General features: G+C 35.2%; 1 protein-coding gene across 4 annotated transcripts in view; it reads right to left on the bottom strand.

Moving 5' to 3' along the window:
- The window catches only part of syk (spleen tyrosine kinase), a 52,034-nt gene that overhangs the window by 21,331 nt on the left and 5,414 nt on the right, over positions 1-25,289 (bottom strand). For all 4 annotated transcript variants that reach the window (XM_088911994.1, XM_088911993.1, XM_088911992.1 and 1 more), the window contains exons 2-3: positions 3,758-4,224; positions 1,920-2,080 (exon numbers count right to left, since the gene is read on the bottom strand). In XM_088911994.1, the coding sequence (XP_088768120.1) occupies positions 1,920-2,080; positions 3,758-4,159 (563 nt within the window). In that variant the 5' untranslated portion in view covers positions 4,160-4,224. The remainder of the gene's footprint in view (positions 1-1,919; positions 2,081-3,757; positions 4,225-25,289) is intronic.

The raw sequence follows: 25,289 nt of genomic DNA on the forward strand, positions 1-25,289 counted from the left end.
TTAGAAGCAATTTTGTGCATTGAGACCCACACATAAATTTAAGGAAAAAATTTTGTTGTTTATCCTTTTCACTTAGTAATAAACAAAACTTTAAGAGCTACAGTACATACAGTAGATGAGTTTCTGCATAGTAGCATATGTTTTGTGAACTGTTGTGAACTAAGTAAGGAAACAAAAGTTAATTTTTTCTAAAGAGGTAACTGAATTCTGCACACAGCACAAAAAGACATAACTAACAACGCTTCTCTCATCATGATATGGCAGCAGAGGCCTCTTTGATGGGCACTGGTCAGTTCAGGAAGTAATTTGCAGCATGTCAGTGCGGAAACCACAAAGAAAAACTGTTTCTACAGCTGATCTAAAGGCAATGCAGAAAGCATTTTCAAGATACAGTATATTTTTTATGATTGTGCTTTCATTTCAATTTCCATTTAAAAACAAAAGCAAATGTTTTATTCCCAATGGCTTCCTTCACTGCTACTCGGTGTTTCTCTTCACAGTACACACAACAGGTTGCTGTTGCTGTTATTTTTGTTTTAAAGTGGTCAAAAAGAGCAAAAAATAAATAGCAAGAAAATACCGCAATTTTTCTTCAACCAAAAAAAAACTGTTTTGAACAACTAGCAAGTCTTAAATAAAACATAAACATGTTTAGAAAATTAAAAACATCTTCATGATTTCAGTTTGTGATTTTGAAAATGCTTCTAAAGGAATTATGAGACCCAGTGTTGAGAGAAGTGACTGTAACATGTTAAGGGTATGATACTTATAGTTTTATGAGCCAACTCTTGAACGTTAGGGAGTGAAATTAATATTCACCATTCTTAATATGCAATAAACAGTTCCTCTTTTTACATGTCAACTTGTACAAAATGTTGTAACTAATAGTATCACTTCTGATTCTGATTTTCTTCACGTCATCTGAGGATTGAGTTTTTTTAATCTTTAGGTCATTGTGTGTATGCTCTCAACTTCTGTACAGACATACTGATACTGTACACAATATGAAAGTAACATGAAGAAGGAGGTTCAAATATACAATATAAACTAATAAAATGTTCTAGAAAAATTGCACAGAAAAAATAACATGATTACAAAGAAAACAGAATAAAATCAAATACAATGTTATTGAATTAATAAAGTGGGCATGAAATCTTCGGTTCTGACTGATTTCTCTTTGATAAAACTTGCTCCAATAATTTGTAGGATATTCTGGCAGTGTATCTATGTTATTCCCATGCTTATATCCCATGCATTTTTTTCACTATTATGGACTGCATCTAACCTTTGTTTCTGTCATACTTTATCATACCTTCTTCATGCTTTGGTTGACTTTTACCATGGTACAGTACACCACTGCAAACAACTACATGGGTGCAACCATGTATAAGAAATGCTAGGATTGTGTTCAATGCTGAATATATGTGCCTGTGGAGTTTCCTTCAAGTCATTTTCTCCAACAATATACAGTATTTCAATAGGGCTTGATTTCAAATAGGGTCATATTTGTCTACTTTTGCAATTTTATAATATATACCATTGATTGTGAGAATTTTCTGCAGTACTTATCCATACTTTGCTTATCCAAGACTTTTTGATGATTGTAATTATAGCATTGTGAATTATACTTTTGTATGAATTGTATAAATTATACGTTATTGTGAAATTCCTACTGTATATTTTTAGTCATTATTTTCAGGTGTTTTCTGTTGGCTAAATAGCTTATTATATAGTTGTATTATAGTACAACTTACATAACTGTGCAGATGATAGACCCGCTGTAACTGCAAGTCAAAACTGTAATCCTCTCTAAACCAAAATAATTTGGCCAACAATTTACTTAATGAAAACTGTATGGAAATATGAGGAATGGAGACAGTGCTAAGAAATGCATTATTTCAAGAAAAATGTAGACTCACAAGAATTTGCCGTTTATCCTTGGTGACTGGAGGAGGCGGGGCTCAGAGCCCTCCCTGGATATACAACCGTGGAACCAGGGCATCTTCTCGTGAGCAGTGGTGGCGATCATTTTCTCCAGCTGTGGTCTCTGGCTGATAATGGCTTGCTCAAGAGCAGCACCCTGTTGAGGAACAACAGGAGAAGGAGAAGAGAAGGAGAATATTTATATTGTGTTATGCTTTTCATTTAGAAACATCGAAAAGTACAGTACTTTACATAGAGAACAGGATTTACACTGTCCACCACTGAAGTACAGTAATCTATCTAGTGTGATACCTAGGTATTCTACCTGTGCTAGCAGCCATATACAGTATAAAGGCCTTGCAAAAGTATTCAGACCCTGAAATACTGTATATACTGTAGGTTGGAGTGTGTATAATAGATATTAATTGCAAGTTTAAAGTGTTATGACTGCAAGAATTAAAGGAACAAAATCTGAACAGTGATCAAGGTACAAAGGTTTTTATCCATCTATTTGTTTTCTAACTGCTTCATTTAATTCAGGGTTGGGATCCTATCCTAACAAGCAACAGGTGTGAGGCAGTCTTACATCCCAGTGTGGCCTGTGTGTGTTTGTTTTGTTTCTATGTTCCACACTTCCTGACTTTGGTTGTTCTCCCTCCCTATTGGTTCATTAATTCATTCACTTTGCCATAATACGTCATTCATAATCAGCAACACGACCAATCAGAACTCAGCTTCTTCGGTATTTAACTTGGAGGTATTCAGAATGTAGGGGGCCTTTCGCTTGACCTCAGCTTCGGCTTCGTTTTGCTTCGGCTTCGTCTTCATTTTCCTTCATTTCGCTTTGTGTGTGTGTTTCCTTATAGCTTCGGCTTTGTTTGTTTGTGTTCGCCTCCTCCTGGTACTTTCGTTTGTTTGTATTATCCTTTATTCGCCATTACCTTGCCCAAACGTTATATCAACCTCTGTGCTCTTTTGTACACTCGTTTTCCCTTATTTGTATTCATACCACACTTGTTTGTGTATTGGTGTGAACTTTTGTGCAAGGGTTAGTCAAGGTTGCCGGGTGCATTGTGCACACATAGTTTGTCTTTGTATTAGAAACACTAGTTTAGTATGGGTGAGTGCCTCTTGTTTTGTATGGTTTTAGGTAGTCAGTGTAGGTTAGATAGGACGTTAGAAGATGCCAAAGACAGAGTGTTTTGGGTTTTGTTTTGTAGTTAGGTCAGCTTCCCCTTACTTAATTAGCCAGCTTCATTTTGTTTGTTATTTTTGTTCCTTTGGCACCACTCATATGTCCTTAGTTACAACTATCTTTCCCCACACCAAAGATTTCTCCCTGCATGCCTGGAATTCCCTTAATGTCACACTCCATTTACCCCTAGACTATCGGGGTATGTAACAGGCAGGATACACTCTAGTTACCAGTTCATCACAGGCCACACACGGACATGTACTGTATACACTCACACCAGTGACAATTTTCCCAGAAGTGAATTAACCTACTAGTATGTTTTTGGACAATGAGAGAAAACTGTAGTACCTGTTGAAAACCCACGTAAACACAAATCAAACTCCCCATGGACAGCACCCCAGATCCAGAATTCAGAATTCAAAATTCAGATTTCACCCCAGATCCAGACAGGACCCCAGACCTGGGAGGCAGCAATGTTAACCACTGTGTCATGTGCTGTACTGTGCTGCCCACAAAGGTTTCAGTAATCATTTATCTTGTTTCTCAAGCAGATTTAGGTAATTATGTAACTTTCCTGCAATTGCATTATACTGTACATGGTCCGATTCTGTGTGTAAAAAAAAGAAAAGTGTGACTCACCCTTAAGTTCCATGTCTGTTGCACATATTCTTTAATGAGCTGTTCTTTCAAGTCTTCAAATGGTCCTACTTTTGGCTGCATTCCTCTAGGCCTGTTACAAGGTCTTTTGAGAAGACACACAAGTCCATCTGACTCCTGCGCGTGATAGTCAATGACATCATTAGGAGTTTTGTGAGATTTTCCCCCCGCAATAGCGTAAGTACCACTCAATTCTCTCTCTATAGTGTAATGGTAACATTGCCTACTGTAGGCCACAGATAGAGCAAAGCCACCAAGATAGTTACGGCTCTGTCGAAGCAGATACAGTCCATCACTCATTCCACTCTGCCTGAGGTAGTCTTCGGCCTCTTCTCGAGTGATATTGCCATAGAAAAATGGCAATTCATTCACTTTGTCTGCCATTACGAGATGTCAGTTTGTCTTCTCTCACACCAAGTAATGCCTTCAATGTTTATGTTTCAGGAAGCCTAAAAAAAAGAAAATATTTAAAAATGAAATGCTAAAATTCATTCAACTTTTTAATTTTTTTAGGTGAGAAATGAACATAATATATGTGTGCATTTTCCTCCTCTTAATAGTGGTATTTACTAAGTGTGCTTTTCAAACATAAATATAGAGATTTATATTAATACATTTAGTGTAATGATGCACAACAGAGGTACACTTTTTCAAATGAAAAGGAATTGAAAATGTTTCACTAAAGTTAAAAAAGCTCCATTATCTACAGTAACTGAAAGCAACAGAAAAACGATAAATTGATTCGATGAAAAAACAACAGTTATAATGTAATCCATCCTCCTTGTCATAATCTCATTGCAAAAAGCAACATTTTCCAAAACTGATGGTTGCTTATTCCTTTTTGTATGTTACCATGGCAAAATTCCACTTTAAACTCTGTTTAATTATTTTGTTCTGTATATTTAGCTTTGGCAAAAAGCAACTTCCTTATTATGGGAATTCCCAGAATGCAACTTCTAAAATATCAATGCTGCCCTACCGTGAACATAACCTGATGATGAAATAGCTGGTCTGTGGGAAATATACATGTTGAAACTCTGGAATTAAGCATTGAAATCAAATTAATGGTACATTGTTCACATAGTTATATTCAATAAAATAGGCAACAAACTGTCAGATTTCTGGTAAGAGTATTTACATCCTTCACATACAGCATGCTTAGTTTTATAAGTGTGATAAGCAGAGACAGCTAAACCTTAGTATTTCTATAGAAATACTTATGTATTGTAACAAATGGCTGACATACAGGTTGTACGAGCCAGTTGCAGCGTGGTGATGGCACCGCCATCTACTCCCCTGCGCATAACAGGGATGTTGGCCACCCAGGCAGAGGAAGGCCTACTTTAGCTCAGCCGGCAAGACCCCTGTGGAGCAATGCTGGAGACCCGGGTTCGGTCCTGAGGTGGGGGATGAACAGGGGCAGGAACGGCAAGGGCAGAACCCCCAAGAACCTGAACTTGCTCCAGTATAGAACTATTTAAAAGCATTATGAATATAGATACTGTAAATACTTGAATAAGAGGACTAAAACACATAACTGCCATAATACTTCAATTTTAAGATGAGGAAATCTTTATGGTAAAATGCACAATAGACAGTATCGTATTGTAAGAAAAGAGTGAAAACATTAAAGGACTCTTGTTTGTACATAGTGCCCTGTTATAGCTCTTGAGTTGCCTGTGCTTATTCCCTTTTCCCAGTTGTCTGTGTAGCATGTCGGCTGGGGGGGGTTTCGCTGTGGGCATGCAGCAGTCATTCAGCACCCATGGGAGTGCATGGGAGAGTGGGTCTCTCCTGTGCCTGGGTGTAATAAGTGTACTGTAGCTACCTTTTCCATTTTTGCTTAAGAAATATTGTTTTGGGAAAGTTGGGTGAGAGAAACGCTGGAAGTTAGAAAGCATGGGTGCTGGGCAAAGCAAACTTCTGTTGAGAGCTGGCAATGGATTACCAGGCATATACAGTATCTCTGCCTATAGTCCATAATGGATAAGTTCTTGGAAGCACAGAACCTGGAATAACCTATGGCATATTCAGATTCAAGTCCATTCAAATCTATAGTTTGATTCCATTCTCTCCTTGGTGGCACAGTGGTGATACATGTGAGATTAGGCTCACCTCCTGGCTCCGGGAACTCAATAAAAGTAGAAAGCAAGTCATTAAATAAAAGGCCTTTACTCTAGCCTGAGGTGGTGTATGAGTCCACTGGTATGAACTCAAATGGGGTTGGTCATGGCTGAACCAGTATAAATGGTTGGAGCTTCCTGGTGCAGGCAGGAAATATTGTGCTGGGCGGATGCCACTGATGGTATAGCTGCAGTGGAAGCAGTGAATTGTGCAACCAGATGTAAAACAGTAGGACCACAGAGTCTCTTAGGCTTTCTGAGCACCTGTCCCAGGAGCTCATTTCATTACAAGGAACTGCACTGAAGATTTGGAATTGAATACTTTTTGGTGTTTAAAGAGCACATAAAGGAAGGGTCCCTTGTTGAGTTGTTGGATCTTTGATGAATGGGGATCATTCCCATTCCTAGGGAACTCTCTTTTCACTGGAGAGGCAAATAGAGGGCCTTCAGAGAGCCTGGTTACTACAGGGCTGGAATGTGTAACTGTGTTGTTTTGTGTATTCCCCTTTTCAGTCATAGCTTTAAAAATGAAGTGTCACATCTTTGTGCTGGTTTTAAAGCTTGTATTCAGGTTTGTATGCTGAAGTGCATTCATCCAGTGTAGGCATTGAAAATATGAAAACTATTAACACTTTTGACTGTCCCAGCACTGTTTAATGCTGTTTAATCAAATCGTCTCTGCACATTTAGTGACATACTGTATACCGTATGTATGAAATAATGACTGAGAAGTGTCATGATGTCATTCTTTGGGCAAAAATGCTTATATGGTTCATTTATTATTTTTTCACAGGAAAATAAGACTCCTACTCACGGATAAAAAATTATTTGACCTGTTATTAATCTGGTAGACTTGTACCAGAGTGTATTGAAAATTTGCCTGTTTTTCAAAAGACGTGATGAGATTTTAATCTAAAATCCTCCTCAACTCAGGCTGTTTCACAATGTAGGTTAAAGAGTCTAAAGAAACGGCTACTGCAGACTGAATTTCTGTGGCATGCAGTGTCTTTATGGATGGGGGTTTTTTACATTTAATTTTTTTGCTAAAATTACAGCACAGTGAATAAATTGAATAAACTGAATAACACTAATAGCAGTTAATTTAAAGTGCATTCTATATGTTTACCACAGATTCACAGGACTATTTCCATATGTTTGCTTTGGAAGACATTAACAATAAAGCTTTATTGCTTTTTGGCCAATCCAAAAGTATTTGACAAAAGTATTTGTATAATCATCCTCAAACCACCATTGATCAATGGGTTTCCCATCTAAATCCAATTTTATACAATTTAAGAAAACAAACGTCTATCACATTATGCTCACTAGGATTGGACATTTTCTAATTTATGATATCATTTTTGTGATTATTTGTAACTTATTTGTAAAATATCTCTGTATTAAATAGGTATATAATTCATTAGTTCAGTGTACTGTATATCAACTAGACACAACTTTGAAAGTACTTTTTATGGAATTGTTTATACATTTTTAAATGCAATGAATGAGGAAAAATATCTGAAAGAAAATAATTACCCAATTTATAGTTGTTACTGGCAACATTATTTGTCACACATATTGTATACTGTACATTAGATCAATTTCAAAGGTCAAAGATTAAGAAAGCTTATTCTTTCTGTACTCATACCAATTGAGTTTTCTGTTAACATGCAATATTTCCTGGTTACTGCCCTTCCTATTTACATAAGATATGTAAAGAATACTTTGAATTAGTTTGGATTGAAGACAAGATAATAATTATACTTAATGACAGAATTCTAATATGAATATACTAGTGGTTTAATATGATTTTAAACAACATTACAGTACATACTGTACAGTATACTGTACATACAGCACATTGCATTGTGTGTGTGTTGTGCACGTTTTTAAGCATAAACAAATTAAGGGCATTCTATTGATCATGATTGTTCAAATAAGACTTTAAAATACAGGTGAGATGAAGTTCAGTTAGTTTTGCATGAGTCTCTTCCCCCTCTCTTTCCCCTGCAGCAATCACACCAAAGTGTATAGCAGATGAGGCAAAATTGTTCCCTGCAGCACGACAGTGCAAGACCACACAGCTCATGAGCCATAATTGTCACTTCTGAACATCTACCACAACCACTCTGTGTCAATGTGTTTCCAGACACCGCGTGTGTACCCCATACCATTTTTAATTTTCTGATTGTCTGAAAAATTAAGCTGACGATTTCTTTGGAGCTTTTCAGGTGATCCAACAGGTGATGATTTTGATATTTAGACACTATGGTGACTTTACCATATTTAGATTTGGTGCAGCACAATAAATGATACATGACCACTTGTTTTATAATTAAAAATCTCTATATTTGATCTTGAAAGATCTGTAGAATTTTGTTTTCACTTTGAAATTACAGAGTGTTTTGTGTTGATCGATGGCAAAAAAATCTGAATTAGATACATTACGATTCCTAGTTGTAACAATAAAGTTTGACAAAGTCCAAGGGCTTGAATACTTTTCATAGCCGCTGTATCTAGTGCTTTTTATCTCACAAGATGAAAAAGAGCTTAAAATGAAAGGATCCGTCAACCGCTAAAGATGAGTACCCCCCAAGATGACACCCGACAGCTGCATTATGCAACGGATTTATGACAAAGAAGGTGCTTAGTGAATTAAATAAAGGACCAAATTTTGGGAGGCCAGATTCTGGAATCACAAAATGTAATTTAGTCTGCACAGTTTTATTCACTCATTATACGTAAAAACAGAAACTTTTGAACTACATGTGTTAATTATCTGAAGTGTTATTTCAAGTGTATTGGAAAACCTATTTATTCTCTAAAAAATGATCTTCTAATGTAAGATACAGAATGCCAATATTTCTGCTTAAATCTGCTTAGATACTGTATGTGCAGAGCTACAGTACTTGACTACTTATCGGCACTGTGTATTTTAAATTGTTTTCCTGCAGTTCTTCATCCCATCTTGTACTGGAGTGCTCTGGCCCCCACCCCGGGAGTATGGACTGTGCCGTTGCTCCATGACCTTGACTCTTGCAGCTCTCCCTCCCCCCCACCCCATACCCCATATATGGGGGCCTCCATAAAACTCGCCCTCTTTGCACTGCCTGGCAAGCTAGGGAAAACTGTTTCCTCTTTACTTCTACCTGCCGTCTCGCCCTGGTGAGTAGCACACCTCTGTAACACTCTGGAACTCTGGAACTAAAAGGGCAATAAACCCTCTGCCACCTGCCTATTCTCCGTTGTTGTCCTCCTTGCCGACCTAGTTTTAGTTGATCTGCCATGATACATAGATTCAAAGTTATTTTTTTACTGAATAAATTAGAAGTTGATTACAGTACCTATTACCTGCAACACCCGTACCAACCCTCCCTGTGCTAAGCTCCCATTAGCTTCTTGCTCTTTTTTTCACCTGCTGATATCAGGTCTATAAGCTGTAAAGTAGTTGAAGTATTGTGCCTGACAGCACTTGATTTGGGTATTGAAGTCATACACCAGAAGGTTACCTAATATGAATACTGACATCAGGCTCAGTAAAAAAAGACAGTCCGCTTGATGATTTAAAGTCAGCAGTGTATTTGTCCTTTGCGTTTCAGGATAATTTTACAGCCTTCATCCACATTTTAAATGTAATAAAAATAATATTAATTGACCAAGCAGAATTAATAATAGTAGTTGGCATCCATGGCAGTTTCTAATTATAGTTCTTCTATACAAATGGTTGAATAGATTTTCTCTTATGTCATGCTCTGTTCCTGTAAATTGCTTTTGCTTCTCCTTTTCAGCCCACCATTTTCTCACTGCAAATTCACAGGATTTCCTGTCATGTTAGTACTTACTGCTACCAAGACTAGAAAATTCTAATTCGACAACTTTTTTTTTCTGTACAAGCGCTCAAGAATTGGACATGAAAAGGCAGCATCATACTTTTTCTGCTTATAGACCATTATAGTGTTCTTTCACATTACAGCAAATACTGAGCAACTATAAGCACTGTAACTTACAAGAGCCTTATGCAAAATACTGTATGACAAATCTTAAATGCACCAAGGACTTGGACTATCAGGGCATTCGGGTGTTTCAGCATTCTGGATATTTTAATAAATGAAGGACCAAGGGGCCTCATCTGCATGTACAGTAAGCACAAAACATTACATTTACCATAGTACATTACAGATGGACAATTCAAGGGGTAATACTGTTGGTTATAAGACATTCACTTAGCATGTAAAACAGTTTAGAAAATAAGCAGTAATTCCATTAGACTGCACCACTGGTCCTTAGGCATTATTCTTTGAGATACATCGGGCCCTTACGAAACTAACATGCCTGACTATCAGCAATCCCTGGGCTGAGAAGAAGAGCACTGACACTCCTTTTCAAAGCCAAACAACAGGTGGACAGAGGAAAGGATAAATCCTATATTGCTAGAAACAGGTTTAAAAGTCCTTTTCCCACAATTCAGTGGGTACTGTCAATGAACAAATCATTTGGTAGGGTGATGTCATGTGAAGTAAAGGAACTGAAATAGTGGGTGTAGGCTTTAGGGTTTTAAGTTTTATGTCAGAGGTGAAAATTTGTTTTTACCTAAACAGTCGCATCATTGAATGTTTCAATCAGTTTTCACTTTAATTCAGTTATCAGTCATAAATTAGTGTGGGCAAATATAATGAATGGGAAATTCCCTTTCATATAATTTGTACTACAACCCGACAAGGATAGAACAGTTACTGGAAATGGATGATTGGGAGGTTCATTTGTTTGCATTTGTTTATACCATGGCTATTACAATGGAAGTGTCTACAAGGATGATGAGTCTTTAATTCAAATTTTGAGACAGAAGCTTTTTGTTTACAGCTGAATACACTGGATATGTCACAGTTATCTGCAAATTATAGGTGTTTTCAGTTCAAAATTAGTAAAAGAAGGTTACTAATACTGAAGATCTGAATTAATCAAAAAATAATACAGTGTGAATTGTTGGATAATTCAGCATTAATCACTGTCTCACATACATTTCCAGTAAAATACAGTATGCTAGTACATATTATCGAAAACCTTTGAAATCATACAGTGTATAAGCATACATCTGAATAATAAAAACAGGAAAGTTAATGAGTTATTCAAAACACTGCATGCTTCAAATTTCTCTTCTTTACTGTAATTTAAACTAACATTTTGTACAGGTATAATCAAAAGAAATGTCAAACACATTTTTCAAGCAGTTTCGATATGGTATAGGTTGAGCAAACACAAGGGAAATACACAAATTTGACTCATACTGTTAACCTCTATGATCAAATGAGCTATGCATTAGAACATCTCAATCACAACTTTATTTACAAAGTGTTTATAGTAAGCTTTTGTAACTACACTATGACTACTCATATATATTCAGTGTGAAATCAAGCTCTACTTCTTTCTTTGCCTTTTTTTCTGTCTTAAAATATTTTTCCTAAAGGGATTGACTTAGGGTCTGAAGTCTGTCCTTATGGTAGTGCTGTGTTAAATAAAAATAATATGGAATAGTTTCACTTGTAATATGTTCTGCCATGTAATACTACAGTATGTTTACTGGTGCACCTTTAGAACTGTCCATTTTGTGTAATCTGGTATGAAAGAATACCACAGATATTCATACTTTTTATTAGATGCTGCAAGTCAGATACAAATCTAAAATGTCCATGTACAATATATTAGAATATATAGCACAGTAAAAATTATATTTCCTGAATTTTACATCATCTTGAGTTCTATTAATAAAGATAGAAACTTCCTGGAGAGCATTAATTTCTTTGTATAATTAATCCCTGCAGTCTGGGATCTTTCGTCTGGTTCTAAATGCATAAAGTTACGGAAACCACCTCTGGATCATTCATGCCTACCACGTAATGTAGCTTTTTTGCCTGAAAAAGCAATAGCAGTGGAATGCAACTACAGAGGAATCTGGTTATTTAATGATACCATCATTTGCTCAGTACTGAAGACAGTGAAAAACAGTGATCAGCACTTGCATGACTCTCTTATGGTTAACGACAGTTGGTTGCCTATGTCAAAAAGCAAATTGTTTACTGAACAATCTAATTTGTTATCTTAGTTCAAGCTCTATAACTTTGAACCCAATGTGGGTTTAGTAGCTTTATAACTTTACGGTTACTGTTTATGGATTGAATATTTTTCTTTTTTCCCCCTTAGATAGTATTGCTATAAGTGATTGCCAAGCAGACATATACAGTATAGAGTATTGTACACAAATATAAACAGTATACTGTATACACTATATGTGTTTTGTACATGAGTAAATGCATATTCATTTACATAAAACAGCAGCATCTTTAATCCCAAGCCAGCAGCGCACTAAGAGGAGCTACAGTACCCCTTCCCATGAACAGAATAAAACAGAATAAAAAAGCAGATCCATCTCATTGTTATAGCATTTTTTTGGCAATTTTTATGAAGTTTTATAACAATATTATAGAACAGCCCACTGAAAACCGTATTCTTTATATACTGTATAGTGTTTCTGCTCCTCCCGATTCTGAGAAAAAAACTAAAACTATAATTACTGTTATACTGTAGTTACATTTTGCCTGACAGCAGACCTTCCCAGACACATAAAACTGTAAATGAAATGCAGAAGGATGCTCTTGTTTCTGTTCATTTACACTGTTGTTGCAGCATAATTCTTTCAATTTTATCCTGGTTACCTTGCAGAAGAGCAATTGAAGGGTCCTGAAAAGGATAATTCTTTTTTTTTAACTTTATTGTGAGAAATTCTACAGTATATGGCAAGTCTGTAGGACTTCAGTTTCCATATACTCAGGTGTCCTTTTTGCATCATTTTCCTTGGTGTTTTCATACAGTATGTGAATGTCTATAAAGTAGCATAAGTTACTTTTTCTCTACAGACTTGAATATACAGTATGGTTGAAAATTTTGAAATACTGTACACAAAAAATAACTTTTCGTTATTTCCACCGGGGAAAAATCTACCTGCCCAGCCCTTCCAAAATCTGTCCTACTGTTTGTGTCGCTGTCCTAATAACAATGATCTGTCTTCAACCTTTAATTTTATACTTCATAATGAAAATATAATGAAAAATGGTGCTATGGGTCATTGATTCAAGAGAAGCTGTAAATATAATGGTAGAAGTGATTTCCTTTGTAAAACATAACTACAGTGCTGCTGCCTTTTTTCTTAATGAGGTCTGGGCACAATGTTGATCACTTACACAGAAACTGTGCTGTGTTCTACTTAGTACCTGCAGACACAAAAGATGTCTTTTAATTCAGCATACAGTATACTCAATTTTGGAACTGATATGAAATATTGCAACAAAGGTGTCTATTGAAAGGGCAGTGCTATTTGAACTCAGAAGTTTTAATGTACTGTAGTGTAAAAACAGAATGGACACACAGAAATAGGAAGCCAGCAGAAAAGAGATGAGCAACAGTTTGTAGATGTCAGAAAGTTTGGACAGTAGACATGGAAAATAGAATCTGGGTAGTGATCTTGATAAGTAAGGAAGGGATGGCCTCTAAAACACAGATGGTAGACTTGTCCCTCAAGAGGTGAATGTCCGACGGGTAACTGAAGAAGGATAAGGAGTCAGGGAAGCATGCAGGCCTGGAGTATCGTATTGCAGGTTTGAGCTAGAAGGAGAGAGGAATGTGGAATAAGGTAGGAAAAGGATTAGATAAGGTACAATAAGTGGTGAAGTCCTGGTGTGTTGAAGATCCTATAGAGACTCAAAAAAAGACAATCACTGGGTAAAATGAAGATAGAGTTGGTTTTGAAGGGTTCAGCTTGTACTCTAAGTACAGAACCGTGTAGCAATCAACTGGATCTAAATGCCAAAACGGATGTTACATAAGAAATAAGAAAAACCAGACAGGGTCTAATGATAAAATGATAAATACAATAATTTTAATTTCATAGAAACAATGAATAGTTACACTTTTTAAACATTTACAGTAAACACACTCAATACACTCTTATTTAAGATAAACTTAGTCCTTCTCAATGAGGAGTCACATATAAGAACATCATAAGGTTTTGTCTGCTTGCTATTTTTTAATAGAGAAGTACAATAATAGCAGCAATTTTGAATTATGATGGCTCAATACCAGTGATTTATTAATCATTGTTTTGACGACTTAGAACATAAGAAATCTTAGAAATGAGAGGATGCTATTCAGACCAACAAGCCCATTTGGTTAAATGAGGAAATTAGTAAATATAGGAAAATGTGGAATAGAAAAACAGAAACACATGCGTTATGGATTACATTTTCTATCAAACAGCAGTGAAAGTGGATTGAGCTACGTGTTAAACGAGTGAAACAAATCCCACCAAAGTGTGGTGCAGAACTCTGCTCACAGTTAATGTGGGTCAATAGAAATGGCTGATAGCCAGCAGCCATATCGCCCTGCAACTCACAACTGGCAACCCACTAAAGCTAAGCAGGTGTGAGCCTGTTCAATACCTGGATGGGAGACCTCCTGGGAAAAACTAAGGTTGCTGCTGGAAGAGGTGTTAGTGAGGCCAGCAGGGGGTGCTCACCCTGTGGTCCAGGTGGGTCCTAATGCCCCAGTATAGTGATGGGGACACTATACTGTAAGTAAGTGTCATCCTTCAGATGAGGCAGAAAACTGAGGTCCTGACTCGGTGGTCATTTTAAATCCCAGGGTGTTTCTTGAAAAGAGTAGGGGTGTAACCCTGGCATCCTGGCCAAATTTCCCATGCTTCCTAATAATCCCCCTCTATGAATTGGCTACATTACTTTGTTCTCCTCTCCCCCCCCTCCCACTCTGATGGCAGGCGGAGCGATGCGCTGGTTGGAGTATTTTTTGGTCGCAGTTAATGGCAACGTCAGCTCAAAGATTTGGTTCAAACCACCAAATGGAGACTGGTGTGCCCACAAGCGGACCCTGCTGATGCGGGATTAACGCTAGGAAAGAGAGAATGGAAATGGCTGATACTAATATTCTCTACTTTGTTCTGAAAGAGTAAGAAAAATGCATAATATTACCCTTTCTTATATCCAATTTGATATTTTGTCTGTAACATTAGTAATGCTTGAGAAAAGGTCCCTGGGATCACCATTACTATTTTAATCAAGAGAAAAACAATGATATTACAAATAGAAGGTTCATTCTTTATTTATTTAGGTGTTGCTTCCATGGCTGTTGATGAACAGAGTTCCTCTACTTGTGATCTACAGTAGCTTGTGAACTCTTCTTCAAAGACTAGACTAACTAGTTAACTAAGTTAACTAACTAGTTAATTAACTAAGGTTTAACTAGTTCATTAGAATGATTAAAGAGTAATCAAGTATTTAGCAAGAATAATTTAATTGACTTAGGTTGTAGAAAAAGGTTAGAGTCAGGCAACTTATTAAATTCAACTTACAGTAGATGTTGGTATTCAACACCACATAGAAAAATGTCTCCACCTTTGAGACTGAATGATATTATTATTTGTATAAACATGAGGAAAGGAACAGTGTTGAGCACCAAAGCAAGTACTCTCATCTACACAACATTCCTACAGTAAGTGACCACAAACGTTATGTGCCTAACTTGCTAGTAGTAGTTCATTTTAAATATAAAATGTGTGAGGAATAGTACTGTACCATACTGCCAGTTTTCTGAGATAAGCATGCTTTACAGAGTCATTTGTTCAACAATTCACAAGACGAAATCTGCACTAGACATGCGTTGAGCATTACCGCCATCAAGGAGTGATTGCACAGTGGTCAAAGACCAGGAAATCATCACGTTGAACATCTGCAACCAAATAAGCAACAACAAGCCACAATGCCGTGCAGCCAGAAACACAAACTCAAAGGTGAGCAACTGTAGCGACAAAGAGGCTCTGGCAGCAAAAATGAGGCCACTCCGGACCTTAGACCCTGAACTTTAACAACAAGTAGACCCAGCAAGCCACAAATAGGACCAGCAGTCCAAACCCAGCTGCTAAATTTAATAAATGGATTCAAAATTGAGCAGCTCAGTGCTGTACAATGAAATCTACAGTAGAGTGCCATCCATCCATTAATTCAAGATCAGACTAGTACAAACAAAAGCTTAAATGTTTAAAAATTAATGGAACATAAAATTACCAGTGGGGAAGTGTCTACAAACGAGTGCAGATTTACTGTTACATGGGAGGAATTTGTGAGTTGACAGCACTTGTGATTTTTTTAAAGATAACAAAAACTGATAACAGAGAAAATAATATAAGGATCCAAGTCACTGCAACCAATTCATGTTAATGTTTAATTTAATCACGTAGAACTTTTTTTTAGAATTTTACATGAACTGTCTTCTTGTTATTTCTCCATCCAGCTGAATAAAACTGACTCTTACAGTATACAGTATACATACAGTATTACATAATCTGATTAAATCAATAGCATGTCTTTTATTGAACCATTTTATGATTGCCTAAATAATGATAAACATTTATCATAATTAAGTGCATAATTCACTGAATTGATTAAAATTGTGCATTTCTGAAATGCAGTATTTACACTTTTTAAATCAATTAAATTCTGTTCTTGTTTACGTTCAGTTCATGCCTTGTAGACACCTTCTAATCCCCATTGTTTTCAGGGCAAATTATCATGACTTCAAAATTCAATTCTATTCAATGTTGGTATTTTGTTAGTGTGAATTTGTATATAAACTGTGTCATACTAAGGGGACCACTGGATTTCATTTTTTTTTGTCATGATTTAAGTACCATGAGCACATCCTCCATTCTTTACTTTATTCTCATATTTCTTTCAATATCAAAAATAACATTAAAAGATTAAATCTGGTCTCTGAGAGATAAACATAAGAGTTTTAAATGAAAAGGAAATTACTCATGTATCAAAGTAACATTTTACTCAAGTGTTTACAAAGAAGATAGAAACAGCATACCTCAGAAACTTAGTTCTATATTAAATGCTAGCATACAAGAGGCAGATGTCAGGTACTTCGGTTAATAAAAATAGATATACTATACTGTATTTTTCCTTTCTTGACAATATACATTTCCATTTGATTGTAAATATAAAAAGTAACAATGTTAGTTCAATCAACCACATGGAAATTAAAAAGAAAAGCTGTCCCTAAAAAATATACTTTGGTATAATTATTCCAAATTATATACATAGAAGTTGGAAACACTTCTCAAATGAATGCAGCAGAAAATGTCAAGGGTGCATGAGTCTAGGAGTTATGAAATTAGGATTGCCACTGAATAACCAAGTGGGAAACCAAGACGTTTTCATTTGCTGGCTGCTTTAAATAAACACAACATTGTGGACAGTAAAAAGAAAAGATGTATCCATAAACTAATGCATCCAAAAGGTCCTTAACATTCCTGATTTTTTTTTTTTAATTTCAAACACTACTCCCATGATTTAAATTGTCTTCATATCTCTTCATGGATGCATAAAAGTTGAGATAGTTTTCAATGATCCTATGTTTTTATGGCATTTCCCATCTCTGCATAATAAGAAAAATATATGTATTAAATATAAATAAATTGTGACTCTCACAGCATACAGTAATTAAAAGTTATTGTTTTATACATTCATTTAAATTATTGTTTAATCTCAGTTATGGATGGACACATACGGTATTATTATAGTACATTTGTACTAGATTAAAACTACATTTAAATATTTATGTTTATACATCTAAATTAAAAGCACAGATTTTTTTTTTTGGGTGGGGGTGGGGGGGGATTTGCTTTCTATATACAGTATGTGATGTTAGACATAATCCCCCTTTGCACACATATTACAGTGAAATCCCCAAAGGGCTTTCCTTTTCATTAACTATTGCAATAAATTGTAGGTTATTTCCAAAGTACAGTTTACCAAAGTTTGAAGGTGTTGTCAAATTGAATTTATGATACAAACACGTGATGTGCATACATCACATTTGATGGATGTCTTTTAAAATAAGCTGCAGTTATTTGTAAGTACAAACATTATTTTGGTAACCGGCAATTAATAGTCCTGTTGGGAACAAATTAACACGGATGACTAAAAAGAAAACAAAGATGTAGATGTACTATATTTCACTGCTACATCAGTTATTTTATACACAATGAGATAGACACTTTTTAATTTTGGTAGCATAGTAAATCACTGAACAAGAAAAAAATGTAGTAGTTCAGGTGGGTAGCTGCATCACCATGCGTAGGCTGCAAAGGAACAAGTAATAGGTTTATTCCATGCTGAAAAAAAGAAGAAAGAAAACACAACGTTTCGGCCGTGGAGCCTTCTTCAGGTGTTCCTCACAAGAAAAAAATGTCCTTTTTTTGTGAAAGAAAGTCTAATGGCAAGATTAAGTTTTACTCAGTGTCACTGACCCCAGCTAGAAAATGTGTTAATATGGAAATGCATATGCACTTATCTTTTTCTTTCTCTTTTACTAAATGTCTGCATTTAGGTGTTGTGGGTTTAATTACTGTAAATACTGTATACACTATCTCATTAAATGCATATGAAGAACTTTCAGATTCCATTCCTTCAAAACACTTTCCAACTTTCACACTTTCCGTGACCAGTGTGTTTATCCTGCCATTTACAGTATGAAAACTGTTAACACCAATTAGGTTAAGACATTTAAACATCTTAATTTTTCAGATTTTATGTGCAGTTTACATTACGATCTGCTCTCCCAATGAAATACGGTAATTTGACACAGCATTATAATTTGTATCTAAATAGTGTTTATTCGCTTAATGTTTTGTTGAGTGGGTGTAGTTAGATTATACAGTACTGTAGGTAAAATACAAAAATAGTAGGAAGCTACAGTAAGTTAAATTAGCTACTGTATCCCATTAGTCTTTTTAACCTACCCACTATGCCTGTTTCACACACACAAGGGCCTGGGCTGTGGCTATTATTAATGATACTGTATTGTCACACTGATGTTTTTAGACTGATAAAGTTTTAAATTTGTGAAGTCAACTTTACATCTAACAGTTATTCACAGAGAAGTCACATAATGTCTAAATATGTGATGTGTTTTTACACAACACTGTGATTCACATGCACTTTTTTATTTATCACTTCAATCATTTCTCAGGGTGTTGAGTTTACATTAACAGTCATTAATCAGTGTAAACCTTGCCACTAAAAATTATGAGTAAGGTTTTTCCTCCATTACAATTTTTCATAACATTAATTTCATTCCGGTTGTATTTTTTTTCCTGCAGTGCTGAGTTGTGAAGACAAAAAATAAAATAAAAATACAGTTCACAGTAGTAGTGAAAAAAAAAACCTACTTATTTAAAGGAACAAACTTTTAAGACAAACTGTACTAAGCATTTTGTGCATACAACAGATTAAGAATTTTTATTTGGTCCTCCATGCTACCTGTAGCTCAGCACAATGTAGATAGTGACCTTGATTTTGTCAATAAAGGAAAATCATTTTGAGCAATCTTTTGTCAGGGTTAGGGTCAAGGGTTTTAATCAATTTACTTTTACTTTCTACTTAACATTTAATGTTGTCTGGAGAAAAAAAAGCACTCAGAAAAAAACGTATGCCATGTCTCAATAAAAATATTACTATTCTATATACATGGCAGGTTACAGTTACTCTTTGAAACAGGATAGCACAACTCACAAAGTTGTCTCTACCTTTTTTGGCTTTGCAGGGAAGGCATATAGCCACAATAAATTCAGCTCAACATTATAATTATACAGTACTTCCCTAAATCATTACACATGGCACTTCAAAAATGAATGTTTACTTCCCTAGTTTCATTTTCTTCAGTTTGTATGGATTTCAAAAATGATTTCTCACTTATTTCTCACTAAAGATAACAAATAATATTTCAGGTGAAATAACCACAATATCTGTTTGTGTTACTCTTCTCAAATAGCTTTTTTTTAATGACACATAAAATTACAATAGATTATACAGTACGGTATATATTTCTTACTGTACATACTGTAGCTGATGTTTCATGGGTTAATTTTGCTAAATCCAATAGAATCTGACAATGTTAGTGCTTTGCTTGGATAATAATCCTCCTTCTCATATTGCATGAAATACAATGACATACTGTATTATTCTTTTAATGGGACTAAAGACAGTTGCTTCCAATGAAATGGCTACACAGATTTCCTGTGTAACATATTAAAAATCACGTGATCATTAACAATACATTTAGTAACATGTGATATTTAGGATGAAATCTAATTTTAAATTTGAGGCATCCTATCTTCTTCAAACAAGCCAGTTAGGGTTCTGTTATCTATGAGATATTCTAATTATTCCTGTGTGTACTGTATATTGTTTGCTCGGTCTACTGAGAGGAAGTACTGTATATTGTTTTCTACATACATAATGTAGAAAATTATTTCTACTGTGTAACATAGTAACTGTAATGTTTAGTCTGTTTTATTTCAGCATAAAATTATTAATAATATTAATATTCACTCCACAAATTCTAATTCAGTTGTATGTACAAATTCTGAGTAATGTGACAAAACACTTTTTATCAACCGACAGTGTACTTAATACCTTAATGTTTATTTTTTTACATGCCTGTATGATAAAATGACAGTCCTGGATGTACTGTAAGAAGGTTAACAAGACCCCCTCACTTGTGAGGAATGAGCTAGGGAGGCTGCTCCAACAGTGAAGATCAGCTGGAGGGAGGGGTGCAGACGTGAGCAAACGGGTGCTCAGCAAGCAAGTTCTGTATGTACAGACTGGAAGCACTAGATTATAATTTTATCTCCTCCAATGTTATTACATTTTTTTGTATGGATAAGCATTGCCTCAGCATAGTTTTTGCAGGTCTTTGTTTAATTTTTCTTAAAAAAAATCTACCAAATGATTTAAAGAAAGGAAAATAAAATATTTATTAAATTTCTGTTTTCACACTGCTGTTGCTTACAGTATCTCTAAGATCTCTAAGAAACTTTTTAGATAACCTCAGATTAATATGCTTCTGTGATGACATAAGCTGATACAGAGAAAGGAAAAACACAAAAGTCACAGTCCTAGTATTCTGCTGTAAGCCAGCCTTTTTTCCTCACTCACACTTTAAAAAAAGATCTAATTACCCTAAGATATTCTTTTTATTAAGCCTGCTCAAAAAAGTCTTGTTTCCTACTGAGCACTTTGCTTGAATGAAATAACGGCAGGTTTTAAAGGAAAAATGTACAATAGCATTTACATCCTGTTCTTGCCGTAAATCAATACAACGGTCACCAAATAAATCTACAAAACAAGGTCAGAAGAGAAAAACTAGCCCCAACTTACTAAGAAAAACCTCAAAAATATACCTGTGTTAAAAAAAGAAGAAAAAGAGCAGACAAAGGCATATATGTTATATATGTGAACTTGTGACCACAAAAGATTCCAAAAGAATGCAGGGCAGCTGATACTCTGAACTTAAAAGTCATTGTTATGGTAACGAAGAGACCAGAAGCTCTACTATCAAAGGCCAAGAAAGCAGAAGATGTAACGGAAAAATGTTAAAAAAGTGATAAATGGTAAAAATGCTATTTCAGCACTGAACTGAAATGTATACACTGTGCACATCTATACAATGAACTACAGTATGAGCAAAATGAGTATCATTTGTAAAAATATTCAATGTTGTATCTAATTAATTTAGTGATTACTTGAATATACTGTATGTACAGTATGAACATAATTAAATATTTTTAATGTGAAAAGAAAACCCTTCAATACATTGTGTGCCAGTGACGTTTCAATGTTTCAGATGAGAAAGACATGAATAACTCTATCTAATGGACACTAAATACAACCTTGTAGTCCACAAAAAGTATAGAACTTCCACCCTTCAATTCCATGACCAATTGTTCCATTTTTTGTGAGTGTGGCTAAAATGCAAGATAATTCTAGTCATGTTCAAAGGTGCTAATTTCCTGATGATTTCTTATTTCCAAGGCAGTCATGATTCCGTCTGGAAAGGTGAGTAAGCAACATTGGTTATTCACTGTTGAAACCAGCATCTTGTGTGTTTGCTGGATAGAATAGTTTACCAGTACTGTTTACTAGAGCAGTTGTACTTGTGTATCACAGGCCAAGATATTTGGACTGCTTACCTCTCAGTTGTCAGTAAAGACCACATCACCTCTCTGATCAATAATAGATCTGTATGAGGGCTGTGGTACTAAATCAAGTTAATTATCAGTTGTGATTATATACAGTATGGTCCTTGACCCTGTACTGGATGAAGCAGTTTAGAAAATGGATGGATAGGATGATTTCTACAGAGATCCATATTGGTATTAAAATAATGTAATTGAAACCATTTTTATTATTTATAAAAATAAACACATTTCCATTCCAAAAAATGTTAAAAACTAGTTACTTGAGAAATAGGATCCTAAGCTTTGTATTATTTCAACACACATTTGGCATTGATTATTAATAGTCAGGATAGTTTAATGAAAAATAAAATACCATATAGAACTGAATGTTGTGTATTTTATAAGATAATAATGAACCCTGAATAGTATTTAATCTCCCTTAATATTATCAACCAACATCCCTAAAACACAGTCAGAAGATTCCACTTTGACATCATTTACATTAAAAACAATGCACTGTATGAATTTGAAATACAGGAAAAGGCAGGTGATTTTGTTTTTCAAATAACATATTTAATTGATTCTTCCCTGCCCTGGATTATGAAAGATCATTTAAAATACTCTATGTTTAAAGAGGGAATATACTAATCCGTTTTGCTTACAAGTACTCACTTAAACAAACGATATATATATATTTGTCTATTTTTGTTAGACGAGTGAACTTCACCAGCTAATAAAAGCTTCATGTGTGTAGCTCATTTTCCATTTTTATTTTTCGTTCCTCTCTCCTATCTTAATGACAGGAATTGGTATTTTAATAGTTGTAGTGTATGATAATATTTTAAATGCATAATTTGTTAAAATAATATTGTTTCATGAATTTTAAACCTTTTATACAATGTAATGTTTTGTATTTGAATGCACAGTATGCTCTGTCTTTTAGTTATAGGTTTTAGTCTGTCTTTTAGTCTGTGCACAAGATTTGTTAGCTAACATACAGTAATTAGTTTTGTTTAGTAAGAAATGTAGCTTTGTTCATGCAATGTATTGTTGTCCCATAGAGATTGTGCAAATTTTACTGCTTCACATAACTGCTTCTTAATACCATACATTTAAACATGCTTGTTATAACATATACTTTATTTATGGTGGCTAAACTCGTTCACTATTTTTGTCCAGTTATGAGCACTTGGAATGAATCTTAAACTTTTATTTTGGAAACAATTGCGCTTGTATAGCGAAAGGTGAGTCTATCTGAAAAACCCTTTAAACTGTAGGCAACCTTCCTTTAGTGCTTGTTGCAATCTAGTTGTGGAATACTAAAAGAGGTTAATATACTGTACAGATAGCAGAATATACATTTCAGTACATACAGTAGTCTGAGTGCTTGGTTAATTGGTTTCTTAGTGTTAAGTACAGAGTCTTGGAGACAAATCAGATGTTTTAGTAATGGTGCCCTGAACAGAATGCATAAAAGTGGGAAATGCCAAGCTGATCTAGCTCAGTTGTTGAATGTGGTCCAAACATTGATCTCCAATGTGCAGGCTGCCAGAGAAAGGAGACAACATTATAAAGACTGCAGAAGCCCTACTTATCCATGTGGGTGGCCATGACCCCAAGAGAACAAAATAATAATTCGCCTTTTGAATATAATGGGTATCCCTACGTAGATAGTTTACATATACAGTACTTCAGCTTCATAATGTAGTTCATCCAGATTAATCTCAATTCATGCACATCTACTTCAACATGTCTAGGAGTGTCAGAGATACACTCAGATGGAATATTAACTGGATGCATGTCCTTTTCATGATTAATTCAGATTCCAAGTTGATTATGAGGACAGAATACACAACATCTGATGGCAATAGAGTAACATTTTGCAGCCACATGCTGTTGAAAAACATAATGTGCTGAAGGATACGTCATGGTAAGCAAAAGAAACAGCCTGCAAGAAATCTCAATGTGTTCCTTCAAACCATGAGTCTAATGTCTGTCTGTCTAGTTGTTAAGAACATCAACACACATTCTGCAAAACTCTTCAATACTTCTGAACAGGAAGTTTCAGTGTTTACTTCTCTTGACATGAACCTTACTTGCCAAAAAGGGCAGCTTGCTTGTAATATGACAAAAAGCAGTCTGTTCATTGAAACCTCAGACTATCTAGGATCTCTAGAATACAGAATATTCTCATTTAGCAATGGTCTGACCCATAAGACATACATAGTTTAAAGGTAATAGGATTCAAAGACATTTTGAAAGAATTAAAACAGTGCATGGTAGAAAACGTTCATGACTTTATGTAGGTTTTGAAAATTGGAGTTGAAAGGAGTAGGAGTTGAAAATGAAGGCACAACATTAACTTTCTTTGCTTAAAGGTTCAACAGAAGGGTTGTAGAAGTATGGAACAAGCTATCTAAACATACTGTATTGTTAAAGCAGACACAATTTTTCCAGAATTGGATGAATGAGGTCCTTGATTAGTTACTACTTTAGTCTCCAAATGGACAAGATGGGCTGAACAGCCTCCTTTCTTAAGTTCCTATAAAATCCCTCAGGGCTGAATAGTAGACTTATTGTACACTTCCCATCACGTTATTTTAAAATTTTACTTTTATTTATGAGGAGCTGTAACTTTACAACAAAACTGGCTTTAACTAATCATTTACATATTGGTCATGAATTGTGGTTAACATTTCCTGAACATGTAGTGCATTCTGGTTAAACATTTCCTTTTGCAAAGGCAGGAGAAAGGAGCCATCTTTGCAAAGAATCTTTCATAGCAGGTATCAAAATATATCTCTCAGACAGTAGTTGAAAGAAAAAGAAACTCCCTTTTTAATTCTAGTCATCATGGGTTATGCTGGTGTTTTCAGACATGTCTCTAAGGACCATTCTAAATTCATCATTTGCCCCTGTTGTCCCTCCCCCAATCAAATCTTCAGATGATGTCTAACCTCCCCTGTAGCTATTCAAATGAATGATGAGCTGTACTAAATATAATGTTGTATAACATAAAATATTTCTGGAAAACCCCCTGTATAAAAATCTATTGTAAAGTACATCAAGTATTTTTGATTGTGTTACATAATTTATCACAGCCTGTGTGTTTTTAAAAGCTTGTTTAAAAAGCTGATAGAAACAATTTTCCACAATCAGCTTACGTCTGCTGATTTACTGTATGCAGGCCAACTTCACTTCAGTCCATTAAGATTCACTTCTAGTCCGATGTACTGTAACTATTAAGATGACAGATGTGTTTTAAAACATTTCCCCTCATGTCAAAAAGGAGTTTCTTGTC

This window comes from Atractosteus spatula, chromosome 3 (genome assembly GCF_055471065.1).
Source record: "Atractosteus spatula isolate fAtrSpa1 chromosome 3, fAtrSpa1.hap1, whole genome shotgun sequence".
In the NCBI taxonomy this organism is placed as follows: Eukaryota; Metazoa; Chordata; class Actinopteri; order Semionotiformes; family Lepisosteidae; genus Atractosteus; species Atractosteus spatula.